This window comes from Eretmochelys imbricata, chromosome 16, assembly GCF_965152235.1.
Source record: "Eretmochelys imbricata isolate rEreImb1 chromosome 16, rEreImb1.hap1, whole genome shotgun sequence".
NCBI classification, from domain to species: Eukaryota; Metazoa; Chordata; order Testudines; family Cheloniidae; genus Eretmochelys; species Eretmochelys imbricata.
This window is the reverse complement of record NC_135587.1, coordinates 3,286,449-3,303,737: the sequence shown is the minus strand read 5'-3', so window position 1 is coordinate 3,303,737 and position 17,289 is coordinate 3,286,449. Positions and strand designations below refer to the sequence as shown.

General features: G+C 53.6%; 1 protein-coding gene across 1 annotated transcript; it reads right to left on the bottom strand.

Moving 5' to 3' along the window:
• Positions 1–1,768: 1,768 nt before the first annotated feature.
• ENTPD8 (ectonucleoside triphosphate diphosphohydrolase 8) lies at positions 1,769–16,693 on the bottom strand. The gene is made up of 9 exons (XM_077835937.1): positions 16,568–16,693; positions 15,916–16,033; positions 13,642–13,792; positions 12,853–13,012; positions 11,777–12,007; positions 5,621–5,887; positions 3,822–3,932; positions 3,156–3,296; positions 1,769–1,960 (listed from the first exon to the last, which is right to left on the bottom strand). Exons 1-9 carry the CDS (start codon positions 16,691–16,693, stop codon positions 1,769–1,771), a joined length of 1,497 nt encoding a protein of 498 aa, XP_077692063.1.
• Positions 16,694–17,289: the final 596 nt, after the last annotated feature.

Genomic DNA, 17,289 nt, shown 5'->3' with positions numbered 1-17,289 from the left:
CCTCTTCTTGGTCCAGGCCACTGTATGCTGCCTCAAACCCTTGCCCACCCCAGGGCCAGGCACAGCCTCTCTAAGGTCACTCACAGCCTGTACCTGGCATACCCTTTCTAGGGTCACTCAGCCCCTTGCACTGCCTGGCCCATGCCCTGCTGCCATAGCTATGGCTAGCCCAGGCACGTGAGCTGCAGCCTGGAAGAGGAAGCTGCCAGCAGGAGGGCTCCTTGTCTGGCTCTTGTTCCTCCCCTTAGACCAAAAGAGCCTGAATTCATTAACTTTTAGGGGGTGCTGTAAAAACCACGCCTCACAAGGGCTGAGGGGGTGGCTGGCTGGCTGGTTGGGGTGGGGCGACTCTCTCTGTTGCTGGGATTCCTGGCTGGTCCCTTGGAGTTGGTTTAGTTGGGTAGGAGCCTGTGATGCTGTTGGAGGGAGTGTTTTTGTGAAGAGGTGTCTGTGTGCCTAGAGTGGAAGTTTTGGGGTGGGGTTTTACTTAAATCAAATCTATAATCCGTGCAGGGCCAGTGGAAGCAGCCTTTGCAGTGTTCAGCTCAAAATCCCCAAATCCCCAGCTCCGCCTCCTCCCCCAGGCGTGCCGCATTTCCCCCCGCATTGCTTCCTGCGGCTCCCCCCCACAACCCCGCACCCTCGCTCACCTCCGCTCCGCCTGCTCCCCTGAACATGCCGATGCTCCGCTTCTCCCCCCTCCCTCCCAGGCGAGGGGGAGGCAGCGCGTTCAGGGGAGCAGGCGGAGCAGAGGTGAGCTGGGGTGGGGGGGAAGTGCAGGAAGTAACCGGGGGGAGTAGAGGAACCGCTCCCCACCCCAGCGCACCTCCGCTCCACCGCCGCTGCCTCCCCCGAGCACGCTGCCGCTCTGCTTCTCCCCCCTCCCAGGCAACAAACAGCTGTTTGGCGCGGCCAGCCTGGGAGGGACGGGGGAGAAGCGGAGCGGCGGCAGTGTGCTCAGGGGAGCAGGTGGGTGGAGGCGGAGCGGAGGTGAGCTGGGGCCGCGGGGGCACATTTCTAGGGCCAGCATGGCCAGCGCCGGAATGCCATCCCTAGAAATGGGCCGCCCCAAGCACCAGCTTGTTTTGCTGGTGCCTAGAGCTGGCCCTGGAGAAGGCTGCCGTCGTCTCGCCAGAGTGCGGCCACACACCTGCGGGCGTCATTCCAGGCACAAAAGGAGTAACAGGCTACATGGCTTAAAGGTACAGGGCCCCATCCTGATCTGCACATGCCTTCCTCGTGCTCGGGATCTGTGCCTACATGCCTCCTTCTTCTGCATTAGCATCATCCAGCCTGACCTCCTGTTTAACACAGGCTGTCTCCTGGACTCCAGCGTTGTACCCATGGCTTCTAAGTGAGCTAGAGCATGTCTAGAAAGACAGCCAATCTCAACTGAAAGATGTCACTTGATGGGAAACTCCCCCATATCTTTAGGCAGTGATTAATTATTCTCCCTATTTTAAAAAAATGCCTTATTTCTAGTCCCAATTGGTCTAGTTCAGTTTCCAGGCACTGGATCTCAGTCATCCTTTGTCTGCTCGGTTAAAGAGACTTCTGTGAACAGAGCTCTTCCCTTGGGAGATACTTCTAAACACTGATCAGCTCCCCCCTCAGCCTTCTTTGGAGGGAGGCACTCACTGAGAGGAACCAGGCAGACATCCTGAAGAGATGGCGAGTGCCTTGAAGGCCTCCCCACACTCGCCATCACTTGTGCCACTTCCCCTTTCCTGGGCTGGTGGGAGGGGCTCTCCGTCCATGACTCGAGCTGCTAAGTGGGATTCCAGAGGCACTGGATGAGAATGGCCAGCAGTGCCGCTGCAGCAGTCAGGACGATGAGGAAGATGGTGGCAGCCCAGAGCCCGCGCTGCTGCCCTTTCACTTGCTCGGGGGCCTCTGCTGGGATCATGTTGGTGAGGTTCAGCACGTAGCCCAAGGTCCAGCCAAAGTCTGTGTTCGCAACCTGCCCAGGGAAAGAGCAAGCGAGCACTTTACTGTGCTGGCAACATACTTGGAGCCCAGAGCCCCTGCTGCTTCCAGAGCTTGTGGGGGAGAAATTCTTGTGCCTGTCTCTGCAGGTTCTGCTCCCTGAGACTAATACAGTCTGGCCTGGTTAGCTGGAGCTTGGCTTCTCTGAAGCCACGTGCATCAAAGATGTATCCCTATGCAGGAGTGTCATTACCATGGCTGTGCCCGAGGTCACTGTGCTATGCAAACGCAGCCAGCAGGAGCCAGTACACCAGGAGTCTGGCATCCTCTTCTGACCCCCCAGCCCCTACGGGGGCAGTAGAAGTGGTGCTCCCCTCAGAGGACTGATTCAGCCCTACACAGATATTCATTGCTAGTGTCCCCAATGCAGCTCTCCCAGCGTCCCTCCTGCTGCCCCATTCTTGGATTCTGTACCCTGAACTGGCCATTGAAGGCCAGCCCTCATTAGCATTGGGGGCCCAGGGCCTTTGGGGTCACAAGCAGGGACTCTCCTTTGGGACTGGAACCATTGCAATGATTCAGAAGCAGACCTTGCCCCTGCAGTGACCCCTCTGATGGATGATTTAGTTTTATTTTCCCCTTACAAATCTGCCATCATTCTGCACACTTCCATCCCCCCCACAATGTTCCTGTGACCTCTGACGACCTCAGCCAGCTGTGGCAGAAGCCTGCTGTTACACCTATCTGACTCCAGTGAAATCAATGAGGTTCATTTGGATTTATGCCAGTGTAAAGGAAAACAGAATTTGGCCCTGTGGTCTCTAGGGAACGTGTGGTGAAGCCATGTGGCCACTAGTGCAGAACTTTCCATGACAGCACACCATAGCCTGCTGCTACCACCAAAGATCTGCTCTTCCTCTCGCAGCCAGGAGGAAGGATGTAGCCGGAATCAAGCCACTTCAGGGCCCAATCCTGCTAAGTGCGGCCGCTCTTGGTGTGATGCTGAGTGCCCTTGATTCCCAGGCGAACCAGTTGGAGTTGAGGGCACTCTGAACTCAGCAGGTCAGATTCTTAGTTACCAGGTGCAGGTGAATAGCCATTTGCATTAGTGGGCATAATTCTCACACTGTGTAGTGATAACTGGGGCCAAGGTTGGAGACAGTGACCCTGGGAGGAATGGCAGTTGCTGCCAGGTGGCTGCACAAGCCGGACCGACAATGGCTCTTTACCTGTTGGCGGAAATGGATGTTGCTCCACATTTGCTCGTCAAATTTGTAACCCTCGTGTAGCAGTGTCAGGATGTAAAAGGCCGAGGGGCAGTAATTGTGTAGGCGGCTGTGACTCTCCTCCTGTGGGAAGCTGGCCTGGAGCTGAGAGAGCAATTGGGACAAACAACGCAGATAGCAGTTAGCAAGGGCCCTGCAAAAAGCCCACCTTCCCCAGTGGTGGAACAAAAGGGAACAAGCAGGATATAGTTCTGTGAAACAGCCAAAGTGTCTGTCTCCATTGCCTAGCCAGCAGCCCATATGGACCCCAGTTACTGGTGCAGAAACCACAGCTGGGGCAGGAAGCCCAGACCCAAGAGCCTTTTTAGTAGTGTGCTGGGACTTGGCCAGTACTTTGACACTGAAGCTGAGATCCAAAGGGCCTGGCACTTTTTGCAGTTCAGATCTGAGAGCCCTGCATGGCTCCTTCCCATCCCACTTCCTAACCGCTCACTCCCTGTACACTGCTAGGACAAACCTTTCTGCCAGGATGTGCGGAGTGTGACTCCCACTTGCTAATGGGCCTTCAGAGCTCCTCTGCTTTGACGGTTTGTCATGCAACTCGGGGGCTTCACAGGATAATAGACAAACATGGGCTGAGGTCTCGGCTGCTACCAACAAGAATCTCACCTCCTTCCAGCCTTTAGTGCAGAAGCCCCAGATGGTGGCATTGATGACACTCAGGGGCTGCCCGTTAGTCAGGTTCAGAAAGTAGAAGGTGTAGTAAAATCCAGAAAAGGCCTGTGCAAGAAGAGGAGACATTAAACCTGTGTCCTTCCAGAAGACGCTGCAGAGGAGCATAACAACAATAATTAACTTTCCCTTCTGGAGAACTCTTCATCCAAGAGGAACCCCAAAGTGCTTCACAGCAGTAATGAATTTCTCCTCACTCCCCGTCAAAGGCAGGCCAGCATTATTAGCACCATTTCACAAATGAGGAAATTGAAGCACAGAGAGGTGAAGTGACTTGGCCTAGGTGACAATGATAGTCAACAGTGGAACCAAGAGTAGATCTCAGGACTGGGCACCAGAGACCTGAATCAATCAATGCCTGCAGTAGTCTGTGGAAAGTCTCCCAGCAATGTCACTGTGGTCTCGATTGGCATCAGTATGCAATCTATAGTACCACATGTTAAGATTCATACAAATTCTATGTTTGTAGGTGCAAAGCAAAGTTAATGCTTTTGCAGTCTGGGCATGGTTAAGGTGAAGGGCTACATCACAGCTGAATTATTTTTGCATTTGTGAATGTAGTCTGAGATCGACAGCACAAGAGACTGAAATTCTTTTGTAGCCATAGATTGGGTACAGCATGGGCAGTCAACATGCAAACTTTTCTCCTGCTACCCATGCCAGTGTGCCCAAGCTGCATCTTGAGCTAAACTATACCATCAAATTGCCTGTTTTCTGTGGTTTTTTTTAATACATTTAAATTCTCACAATTTGATTTACAGCCAGAGCTGGCCTAAAAACACGGGCTGATGTGTGGATTTCAGGGAAGACTGCAAGATTTTGTTTCAGTTAAGTTAATGGATTTTGTTTCAATTAAGTTAATAGATTTTAATATCTATTCCCTAACCAGGACTAAGCACAAAGTGGTAATAATCCTCTTTGCTTAGCATGGAATTTCCTTTGCTTTTGCTTCTGCTGTTGTTTACTTGGAAAAAGAAAACTAAGAGAATTGTGTCTGATCACACACGGAAACAAAAAATGCTCCCATACCATACTCAAGAGAGCTATTGAGATGCATTGACAAGAATGAACCCAATAACAATTAAATGTGTATTCAAATCCATGTGCAGAGTGCCTCTGATGCTCTTATGATCACACATGGAGATACGATTCAACATGGTTAGCTTCAAACATGCGTGTGCAGACACACCTTGGCTCTAGCACAAAACTGGGGGAGCTGCACGTGTTGTATACTAAGGGCTGCTTTGAAAGTGCCCCTCATTCCTCAGCTGTGGTTGGCAGTGCATAGCCCCCGTAAGTCATGCTAATGGCACAACTCCCTTGGGCCCCTCAGTGGCATGAGTGTTTCCCAGGGCAGACAGATCACAGAAGTGACCCCCGGGAGAATTCAGCTGGAAGGTAGAAGGCAGCGTTATTATATTAAGAGCCATGAATGGCACATAGAGCTGAGATGGGGTGAGTTTGTTTCACTCTGCTCATGACCCATCCTCCCCTCTGGGGAAGAACAGCCCCTGCACATAGGCGCATCAGATTTTCAGACATCTCCTCCCTGGCTTCGTGGTTCCTAATGGGGATCTCAGCATTTGTCCCAGGTCAAGTTTAGCTGCGGGTTACACGCACACAGTGATACAGCCTCCCTCCAGTTTAGCTGATGCCTTATCTATCTCCTCAGTCCTTTAGAGCGTTACTCTCACCAGTGTGGTAGCCAGCTACAATAGAAGGGAAGGTTTCCTTACGAAGAACTGCCCATGCCCCGGTGGCTGATAGACCCCGTTGAACCCGCACGTCCTGTTGGCCCCACACGCTGTGAAGTTGAAGAGTTTCTGGATGGCACTCCTGCACTCCGCTGGGGCCCCTGTCCCCCGCACCGTGAGGATCTGGCTGGGGTCATGTGCAACTGGTGCCGGGACGCAGGGACTGTCATACAGGGCAGCGGCAGTGACGTTCTCCTCGTATCCCTTGGGGTAGCACGGGTGGGAGATCTGCTGAGAGGTGAGGTTCTCCTAGAGAGAGGGGAACCCATTAGCAGCGCTCAGGCTTGGGATAGCAGCCAAACCCCTCCCCTCCCCACCTCTCCCCCATCCCCTCCAGTTTGGAGCTTCTGGGAGAGTGGCAGCTAAACCCTTATAGGAAAGTCCTATAGGATTTAGAAGAAAACGAGAACTGTATTTGAGACTGCAAACCCTATCCTGGTATAGAATGCTATAGGGTGGGTCACAAAGCCCATGCATACCCCACTCTGGGGCTGTCTGGGTATCTGACCATCTCCCCCGCTAGTCTCAGGCCAGGCCGTGCCTGGCCTCAGAGATGGCACACAGATGATGGCGAGGAAGTCACTGCCCCTTTGACACATCACCCTTCTCTGCTTTTGTCACGTGCTCCTCCCGGAGCTCTGCAGCCCCAACCCACCCAGCTCCATCTCCACTTCCCAACCCTCCTCCTGGTTTGTCCATCCCCAGCACATCCAAGGTCATGCCTTTTTGGGAGCCAGCTTCACTGCTGTCTGTGAGACGTCAGGACCCAGATCCCAGGATCTTGACCCTGCACGTCTTCGCACAGAACACAAGAGGGGGGCTCAGGGCTATCCTTCAGTACAAACAGGGGTATGAGTGAACTCAAGCCAGCTACCCCTGGCTGTCACCTGTGCACTGACCCATGCTGAGTTACCCCCTTGCACACCAGCTCCCTTATGCAGGTTAAGTAGAGCAGACCGAAGCACCAGCCTTATCCTGAGGCCCTGCCTGGCAGACCTCCCCCTTAGGCCTCACTCTTCCCAGCACCAGGGCTGGGCTTTCCTGCTTGCCACTTCTTGTGTGGATGTCTCTGCACAGCCCTCCTCACGTGCCCTGCGCAGGACACAGCCCTGGGTGTCAGGGCCTGGGGGGGAGCACGGGATAGTCTCTCTGACACCAGAGCACTGCCCGGGTTGGGGTGTGTCAAAGGAAGAAGTAATGTAACATCCATGGCTTCTCGCTGCTGCCTCCTGAAACGTGTGGGTGGGGCCAAGCTGTCAGGGGAAGGACTTCAGGAGTAGAAAGGTGACACATGGTGGGCTGCCATCCTCCAGAGTACGGGTGGAAAATCCAACACCACATTGCTGCAACCTATGCAGCTCCCCCATTGCTGGCTGCACGGTGCAGCTCCTGTGGCATGCGAGGGGTTAATACAAATCCCAGGCAGAGAGAGAACTGTTGTGTAGCTGACTGGGCTATAGGATCTGCTCCTATTGATCTCCCTTTCCCACCAAGCCACTGGGTGCTGCTGTCGATTGTTCGCACAGTGTCAAGTCCAAGCACTAGCCAGCAAGAGTGGGTGGGGGGAAGACGGAGTCATAAATCACATAACTATGAGTCACACCCTCGTCTGGGATTTCTAGGAGTTTCCAGGGCATAGGAGAAAGAAGGGAAACCATCTCTTGCTTCGACAGGGAAACCCTGCCTCACTGGGGCTTCTCTCTAGTACTTGCTCAGTTTCACAGATAAAGTCTTTGTTTTGCCTGCTCTGTGCTCTAAAGAAAAGCAGTTGGCAAAGAGTCCCTGTCCACCCAACTTGACAATCTTCTGATGCTCTCAGAGATTTTCACGCTCTTCTCTGGCAAGTCAGAGCCATTTATAGTTTGGTTACCCGTTTGTTGATGTACACAGGGTCTGCATGAGCTCTAGCGTGACGTCCAGGGAGATCTGGCAAGGACGACTTCATGAACCAATCTTATGTGTACAGACTCACCCACGCTACCGAGGCACACAGCAGGCTGGTGCTGCTTTGCCCCAGTGATCGCTTTGGGCCGGTGTTGGATCACCAGGCACTTTGCTGTTGGAGGCAGGGGTAATAAAGGGTTGTTCATAGGCTCAGCCTAGCCAAAGTGCCTGCATGGCCCCACCCACACTCCACCCCTAGGGCCCTCCTGTTCCCGCCGTGCTCTGCGGCGGGTCTTGGCTGGGGCCCGGGCCAGCGGCACTGGAACCAGGGGGGTGAGGGGGCCATAGCCCTCCCACTACCGCCTGGCCCGTCTACTTTTTGCTGGGGCGGACCTCGCCCCCTTCCCTTCCTTTTCCCCCCGTGGCCCCACCCCCCAGCCAGGCCAGTGTGGAGCCTGGTCAGGGAGCCTGGGCAGCTGTGGGGAGCCGTGGCAGACCCTCCACCTGCCTGCGGTGCGGGGGGACAACCCCCAGCCCATGGCCCCGGCTGCTTGGGGAAGGTCCACGATTCCACGCTGGCTCCCCACAGCTACCCACGTGACTGTCCCCGACCTGGCTCTGGGGTGGGAGAGCTGGGGGCTCGGAGCTGCAGCCCAGCCATTGTAAGAGCCGCGCGGGCAGGTGTGAGGAGCTGCAGAGTCGTGGACTCTTCTCCTTCCCCGGGTGGGCGGGGACATGGGCTGGGGACTGCTCCAGCCCCCCACACCACAGGCAGGGAGAGGGTCTGCTGTGACCCCCTCACCTTCCTCCATCCAGAGCTGTGCAGGCAGCTGTGGAGAGCCTGGGTCCCTCCACCTGCCCTGGGTGTGGAGCCTGGGACAAAGGTAGGAGGCTGCCTGCCTCCACCTCGGGCATGGGCCTTTGCGCCCCCCCCCCCCACTTTTGGGAGGGCTCCGGTGCCCTTGCCTTGGGCTAGGGCTAGTGCGGGCTGGGCTGCAGCCAGGGCCTCCAGGTGGCTAGAGCCAGTGCTTGCACTGCCCGCCCACCCAGGGACGAGGGTCGTGCTGCCTGCCCTCCTGGCGCTCCGGGAGGGGTGGGGGTGCTGCCCACCTGCTGCGCTGGGGGCCGCGATCAGCTGCCTGACCACCTGCCTGCTGCTCTGGGGCTTGGGCTGAGGGCTGTGCTGCCTGCCTGCCTGCCTGCCCGCCAGGTGCTCCGGGGCTGGGCAGGGAGGGCTCTGGGCTCCAGCAGGGGAAGTGGGGCGGGATGGGTAGGGCCCCAGGCAGAGGGAGCAGGCTGGCCAGGGACTAGCCTCCCCAAGCCCACGGTTCACCTGCCACCCGTGGGGTTGTTATCCTGGGGTGCCAAAACCCAGGGGAGTTGAGTGAGGGTGGGGACAAGTATCTGGTGGTGTGGGTGCTTCCTAAGGGTCTCCGACACCATTTGGTGACAGGTTTCAGAGTGGTAGCCATGTTAGTCTGTATCCCCTAACGCCCCTACTTTACTTACACTACATTGATGACATCTTCAAGTAGAGTAGGAGCGTTAGGGGACGAGAGCTGAGCATCTTCATCATCTGGACCCATGGGAAAGAGGCCCTTGAGGAATTCCACCAGGATTTCAACAATTTCCATCCCACCATAAACCTCAGCCTGGACCGGTCTACACAAGCGATCCACTTCCTGGAAACTACAGTGCAAATAAGCGATGGCCACATAACCACCACCTATACCGGAATACTTACCTACATGCCTCCAGCTTTCATCCAGACCACATCACACGATCCATCGTCTACAGCCAAGCTCTAAGATACAACCACATTTGCTCCAATCCCTCAGACAGAGACAAACACCTACAAGATCTCTATCAAGCATTCTTACAACTACAATACCCACCTGGGGAAGTGAAGAAACAGATTGACAGAGACAGAAGGGTACCCAGAAGTCACCTACTCCAGGACAGGCCCAACAAAGAAAGTAACAGAACGCCACTAGTCATCACCTTCAGCCCCCAACTAAAACCTCCCCAACGCATCATCAAGGATCTACAACCTATCCTGAAGGACGATCCCTTACTCTCATAGATCTTGGGAGACAGGCCAGTCCTCACTTACAGACAGCCCCCCAACCTGAAGCAAATACTCACCAGCAACCACACACCACACAACAGAACCACTAACCCAGGAACCTATCCTTGCAACAAAGCCCATTGCCAACTCTGTCCACATATCTATTCAGGGGACATCATCATAGGGCCTAATCACATCAGCCACACCATCAGAGGCTTGTTCACCTGCACATCTACCAATGTGACATATGCCGTCGTGCCAGCAATGCCCCTCTGCCACGTACATGTACATGTACATCCAACAAAAAAACTTCAAAAACAGACTCCAGCGAGAGACTGCTGAATTGGAATTAATTTGCAAACTGCACACCATTAAATTAGGCTTGAAAAAGACTGGGAGTGGATGGGTCATTACACAAAGTAAAAACTATTTCTCCATGCTAATTTTTCCCCCTTACTGTTACTCACACCTTCTTGTCAACTGTTTGAAATGGGTCATTCTGATTATCACTACAAAAGGTTTTTTTCTCCTGCTGATAATAGCCCACGTTAATTGATTGGTCTTCTTACAGTTGGTATGGCAACACCCATTTTTTCATGTTTTCTGTGTATATATATCTTCCTAATGTATTTTCCACTGCATGCACCTGATGAAGTGGGTTTTAGGCCACGAAAGCTTATGCCCAATAAATTTGTTAGTCTCTAAGGTGCCACAAGTACTCCTTGGGTTTTTTTGTGTTTTTTTTTGCAGAAACCATTTGGTTTTTCCTCTCTCTGGTGTGTAATAACAGACCTTATTAAGACACAACTGAGAGTCTTGCTGCAGACCAAAAGAGCTGAAGTCACTGATAACCAGGTCTAAGTATTACACCTGCTTTGGGACAATGTCTCTGATGCAAGTGACTGCCCAGTCTGCACTAGTAGTGAGGGTCCCACACTAACAGCTGAAAACACTGAGAGCTGTATTAAGTGGTGGCCCTCAAGGCATCCCAGAGGGTGGAGATTTGGGTAATGGTGGATGGCCAGCAGAGTGGCTGATGCTGGAGTGAGCTCCTGGACAGTGGAGAGAGCAAGGGGCCTTCCCCCTCCTCCCCACCAGTGTGGGAGGTGAACTCACACAGATGCACCTCTGAACTCTGGGTCTTCACTGACCAGGGGCAACAGCTGTGAGTGGGGTGTGGTGGAGGGAGAAGGGAACTCCCTGACTGGACGACAAACTTAAGAACAGGTAAATAAGAAAATGTGACTCACAAACATTGTATCTGGCATAAATTCCAGACAAATAATCATTGAGGCTAAAATTTAAGAAGCTGCTGGACATTTTCATGAATACATTTTCATGGATAAGCTGGTGGGAAACAGAATAAAGTGAGCCACAAATAACAGCAGGGCAAGGCCACTACATGTTAGTCACCTGTTGTCAGATTCATCCCGATTCAGTACATGCCAGCCTGCAACTTTTTAAACACTGAGTGGAGGGTCCGGCACTCTTTTGCTCTTGCCCCTGCCCTGGCCTGTTGTGCTGCCATCAGGCGTTTATCTTTCCACTGGAAGCAGTGCAGCGAGTGTGTGCTGCGGGGACACAGCTGCTCTAGTTAGCCCCATGGCATGTGTGTTTCACTCCGCTGTATCCAGACAGTTGAGCAGCAGAGCAAGGGCATTTCACAGGGGCACCTGGAGGTTTGGCAGCTGTCAAGTGTGCACCTGCCTTGGAGACTTCTGGTACTTCAGCTATTCTCTGCTACCAATGATGGTTCAGCTGACTTACTGCCCAGAAGCAGGAAGCATGTCACATGGGTCTGACTGGAGGAGGACTCTTCTGGGGTAGAGAAGAGACTGGGGATCAATTTTTGTCCTATGAAAAATTTCAGTGAAAATGAATATTTTTCAGATTTGAATTAAAAAAAACCCGAACTCCCCAAACTGATGGGGTTTTTTTCAGTTTGTAGCAGCTAAAACCTGAGGGGGGGAATCAGTTTTTGGGGTTTTTTAAAGGAAAGCCTCCAATTTTCTGACAAAAAACAATTTTTTTCACTTTTGTTCCATTTTATCAAAAAGACATTTCCCATCCAAATTTTTTTTTGATTGAAAATTGTTGACCAGGTCTATCAGGGGTTGACTATAAGATAGTGACCTACAGAAAGTGAAGGGGAAAATGCTAATGCCTCATACTGTAATTATTTATACCTTCCTTAGGGCTGCCAGCAGCATCTTCAAGGCCTGGTCTCGCCCGTAGCAGAGGTAGCTGTGGGTATAAATGGAGTAGTTGGTCCCATACAGCCGGAAGAAGACTTTGGTGCTGTTGTCCTCAATGGTACCACTGGGCTGGAAGGTTATTTGGGTTGAAGCTCCTCCAAGATCCAGAGCTCCCAGAACCTCAGCAGACTGAGGCCGTATCCACTTCCCTGCAAAGGAGAACTGCCCCCACGACACACTAAGGATTAATTCAGGCTGAAGAAAATCCAAGTTCTCATCACTTACTAAAGATGTTGCGATGGCCTCCTGATTGCAATGTCCCTATTTAGCCACACCTTTAGTGGCAGGGCATTGATCTCAATGCCCAGCCAAGGTGCACAGGGCTAGATTCTCAGCTGCAGGCCAGCTCCTCTTGCTGAACATCAGCCTAGATCCACTGACTGCAAAAGAGCTAAAATGATTTATGCCAGCTGAAATTCTGGCCATATGAAAGAACGTTGCGTGGTTTCTTTGTAGGTGATAGCAGCAGCAAAGGCAACCTACAGGAGTAGGCATATTATGTTCCAAAATCTGTAAGGTTCCAAAATTGACTGAGAGGAAAAGCACCTCTGGGTTTTAAGTTGAAATTGCATGAGTTTGTTACAATCAACACAGATGTAAAGAGCAAACCTTCACTACTGCACTGGGCCGAGGGGGAGGCCTGAGTCCAAACACCCCATGGATGTAATGCTGACGGCAGCTATAGCTATTTGAAGGTTTCCCTGTTGTGGAAAGACACCAGAGCTCTCTTACCAAATGAAACACAGAGCTTCCTTTGTGATGGGTTTGCTCCCATGCCAGGGGTGTCAGGAAGCCAGCTTCCAGAGACCTGGATTCCCATGTAGTGTGGAAATTCCCAGCTGGAGCCAAGCTGGGACGACCCAGAGAAGGGAGCACGTCTGGGGTATGAGCTGGGCTGAGACGACCTGCCATGTTGGCTCCTCGTCCGACCCGTTTTCCCTAGAGAAGGAGCAGCCCAGCCAGCCAAGGTCACTCCCCAGCCCTTCCCCCTCTGCCCAGGCACTGACCTTGACGAGTGTCTCCAGCAGGTAGTTGATTGTGATCCAGCCAAAAGATCCTTCCTCATTCCCAGTGAGGATCCGAGCACCACGGAAATCTACAGGGTACTGCTGGATGGTCTTGGAGACCTCTGCAAAGACCAGGTCGGCTTTTGTGCTGTTCTGCTCCCTGCAAATGAGGAGGGGAGAGATTCCACTGGGCACAGCACAGCACGCATGGGGGCTGCAGTGGAGGAAGGATTGCCCCTAGCATGCGGCACTCCACTGTGGTTTCAAGGATACTGATGTTAATGTCTATAGCAAAACAGCTGGGATGCTCAGGAGAAGGGTGAGAACCCTCCTCCATCTGATTACATGTCTCTTCTCAGGAGGACAAGGGGAACACAGGGAAGGGCTGAAAGATCAACCAATCGTGTCACTGAGAATGGAGGGATCAGGGATGCCCTAACCATCTCCACTGAGCAGTGTTGGTTTGTACATGGATAAAGAGGTGAACGGTTAATCTATCAGCTAGCAGTAATGGCCACCTCCTACCTCACTGCCACTGCCATACCCTCCCCTTCTAGTTGTTGATCCCCCACTCTCCTCTCCTACGGCTGCTGGTTGCCCCACTGGCGGGGCCTCTGCCAGAACCACCCTGCATGGGCAGTAGGAGTTCCCAGTGCCCCTCCCCCATTCCCAGCTCCATTGTACTGGTTGGTGTGTATTTACTGTGGTCACTAGAGCACAGGCCCGTGTGTGGTGGGGAACCGGCCTTTCCCTGAGCGGAGCTGCCCTCCGCACAGTCGCTCCCGGTACCTCAGCAGCCGCATGCCTGCGGTAGCACCGAGGTAGGTGGGCGTTTCTCTCTGTTGCTCCACAGGGATGATCGTCATGGCCTTGTCCAGACAGGCCCTCAGGCTGGCTCCGGCATTAGCAGGGTTTTCAGCATAACTGGAGATCCCGGGTCCTGGAATAAAGCATCCCAGTGAGAGTCTGAGCTCAGCCGGGCCCCTGAGACAGGCTCTGGCAACGCTGCCAGGTCCTGGCCTCAGAGGCAGATTAGGGGTTTGTGGGGCCCTGGGCCAGAGCAAGTGGGGGCCCCTCCCCACCCCTTCTGCCTGCAGTCCACCCCCCCGCTCCCCCCAGCACTCCTGCCGGGGAGCTGGGGCGGGGTGCGGAGGCTTCCCCTACTCCCAGGCAAAGTGCCAGGAGCACAGGCACAGCAGGGCAAGCCCCCATGCCCTGACCCGCTCCCCGGCAGGAGCGCCAGGTGGATGGGTTGGGGCATGGAGGCACCCATTTTTCTAGGGGACCCCAATTGGCCGGGGTCCCTGGACACGGGCCCTGTTGGCCCAATGGCTACCTGGTGCCCCGGGGCTGGAGAGCTCACAGCAAGGGTCAGACCCTGAAAATATTGGATTGTTCAGCACAATGGAGCCACCAAATGGAGCTGAACAGCCAGCAACAGCCTTGTCCCATCCAGTCATGGAGCTGAATCCAGCTCTGAGGTAACCAAGGCAGACGCATTATCTATGGGTGACACCAGGACTGAATGTGCCCCATTCTCCCCAGAAGCTAAAGTGAGCCCAACAAGCTCTTCCATTGGCTGGCGAAGCTCTTGGCCGGTACCACTCTTCCCCAGGGATGGTCTTGCTGAGGCAGTTTTCAGAGCTGATCGGGCTGCAGGTCACACCATCTGAAAAAACCTCAGGTAGCCAGAAAGAGCACAAGGCAGAGCTCCCCACCTTGGAGGAGAGGGTGAAGCTAGGAGTGATTATCACGGTCATTAAATCTGCACATGATCTGTGCAATTGACTGCATTGCCATCTGGCTCCAGTAAATGAATCCATTTGTTGGGGTGTCCTTGTTTACATAAGGAGGAGAAAGGCAGGTGTTAGCTTTGCAGGGAAGAATGTACAGAGTAAATATGTGCAGGGGCACGAATAGTTGTGTTCATGACGTATGTGGCAAGGCTGTTTGTTTGCCTCAATTAAAATCTCATTCTGTTTTGAGATTGTATTTCTGGGATTTCATCTCAATGAGAGTAGCTCAGCCCCTCCCACTGGCCGAGACTGGAGCTGGAATGGGTATGTCAATATTTATCTTCCCCAGCTTCCAATGGACCAACAGTTCCACTAATTCAAGCTCACTCACGCCCACAGGACCTTTGGTTTGAGCTCACTTAACTGTTAACTTGGCTCCCTGTGGCCTTGGAGCCTTGTCTTTCATCCAGAGCTCTAAAGCAGAGGAATCTATGGGATCCCAGCAGTGCTTGCTGGGGCTTCATTCTAGGCTCACACATGCACTAGGCATGGTCCACCCTGATTTCAGCTAATCAGTTACCGCAGGAGTGCTGGGCTAACACTCCCTGCACTGCTCTGCCCACCCCAAAGGTTCTGTTTTAATGCTGTTAAACTGTTAAAGACAAGCTTAGTGCTAAGCTTCCCAGTTGTCACTGTGCTGCCCCCCTCAGCCCTGTGCTGCAATACACCTCTCTGTCCCAGTCTTGCCCCACCCAGCTCTGCTTATACATCTCAGTCCTAACTAGCAGCAACTTCTAGGTCCTCACTCAGCTCTGCTAGTGCACCTCAGTTCTGACCCTCAGCTGCCCTGCTGGTCCACTTCTGGGTCTCCCCATCCCTGCTGTGCAAATGCCCCTCAACCTCGATCTGCAGCACCCCCTGCTAGCCCAGCCCTGGGCGTCTCGTGCCCAGATTGACCATTGTGTCAAAGTTGAACAGTGATTTTGGGATATGGACAAACATTGAGGGGCTGGGACTGAGAACCAGCAAACTCATTTCACTGGTAATCCAGCCCCATGTAAAGCCAGGCTACCCCAGTTAAACGACTGTCATGCTGCCCTGCTTAATGTTGGGTCTGTGTGTGTGCAAATAACCTGTGGGTAAAGTCTTCCCTTTGCTCTAGGTTGTTCCCCCAATAAAGATGGCTTCTCCACTGTCACAGACTGAGCTCAGCAACCAATCACAGCCTTTCTTCCAAGCCAGCTCTCCCATTCTGCAGTATGCCCAGCACAGAGCCTAAGGGGAGGGCTCAGGGAGGAGAAACAGAGAAACATCTGACCACGCTGACCTTGCACAGTGCAGGCTTCGGCCTGGCTGATGATGCCGGTGCCATTCTCCTTATCCGCTGGCCATTGGTAGATGTAGAGAGCCGTGTGCGAGGAGCCGGCATCAAACACCATCCCGTACTGAAGGAGGACCGGAAGGGGACACGGGGTCAGAGAGCACTTGCTGCTACAGACAGGTTTTGGGGATTTTCCAACTGTCCCCAGGGAGGCAGCCTGGAGGGGATAGCTGGGACCCAGCTTCACCTTGCAAGGTAATACAGGGAGCTGGTGGGGACTGGCAGGCAGTGGAAGTTCAGAGGCCAGGGGCAGAGACTAGCCAGTGGCCGCTGTGTAAAGACCCCGCAAGGAGCAGCATCAGGGATAAAAGCCAGTGTGTCTGGCTGGCTCTGAAACCACAAGCCCCTGCTGCGTGAGCTAGCAGGGAAACCTCTGATGGTGCTTGGCGTTGGGAAGATTTTGTCTCCTGTGAACCAGGCGCTACGGGCAGTGCTGTGCCGCCTTGTTGCCCAGAGTACTAGCCATGCCAGGCTATAGGGCTGTGTACAGGCGTCTCCCTCACCTCACTGACAAACCCCGAACATGCCCAAACCTCCTGTAAAGGCCTGAGCCTAACTCTTGATGGGGCATTGGCTGGATACCAATGCAAGGTCCTACCTTGGTGCCTGGAGGCAGGTAAACACCCTTCACACCCACAGCCGCCAGGATGAGAGCCACGGTGCCAGAAACAACAATGACTGCCAGGAGGCACCCAACAGCAACTGCCTTGGGACTGCTTCCCATGGTGACCTGCTAGAACAAGGACCCCGGGTGAGATCAGTCACATCTTTAACCCCAGCACCAGCCCTGGCAGGTACCACAAGCCAGAGAACTTTTCAATCACCTTCCTATTTGTCTGATCACAGCTTTGTTGTTAATATCTCAGGCCCATTGGGCAGAGGGACCAGCTCCATATGATGGGTCTTGTGAGGCTAACAGCCCCAGGTGGGCTTGAACGAGCTACCCTCAGCTCTCCAAAGCACTGGCTCTCCCTAGGATTCTCCAGGGGCCCCTTCGATTGCAGTCTGCTGGCAGACACCCTCTTCCTCCCACTTCTCAGGCCGCAAAACGAGGAGCTTCACAGCCTGGCATTTCTAGGCCAATGTTTTCCCGCCCCCACTCCTGCTGCCCCATCACTTCCCCTCCCCCCACAGTCTGAACATTGCCGCTCACTTCCACTCTCTAAGTCAAGCAGGAACCCCAGACTACTGGGGCACTGGGTCTGAGCGGCTGTCTGAGCCCTTTGGGATTCTCCATCCTTGTGCACCTGGCAGAATCAATTAATCAGAGCGGTGAGCAATGGAGGAGGCACGTTAGACCATCATGGCCAGGCCTTCCAC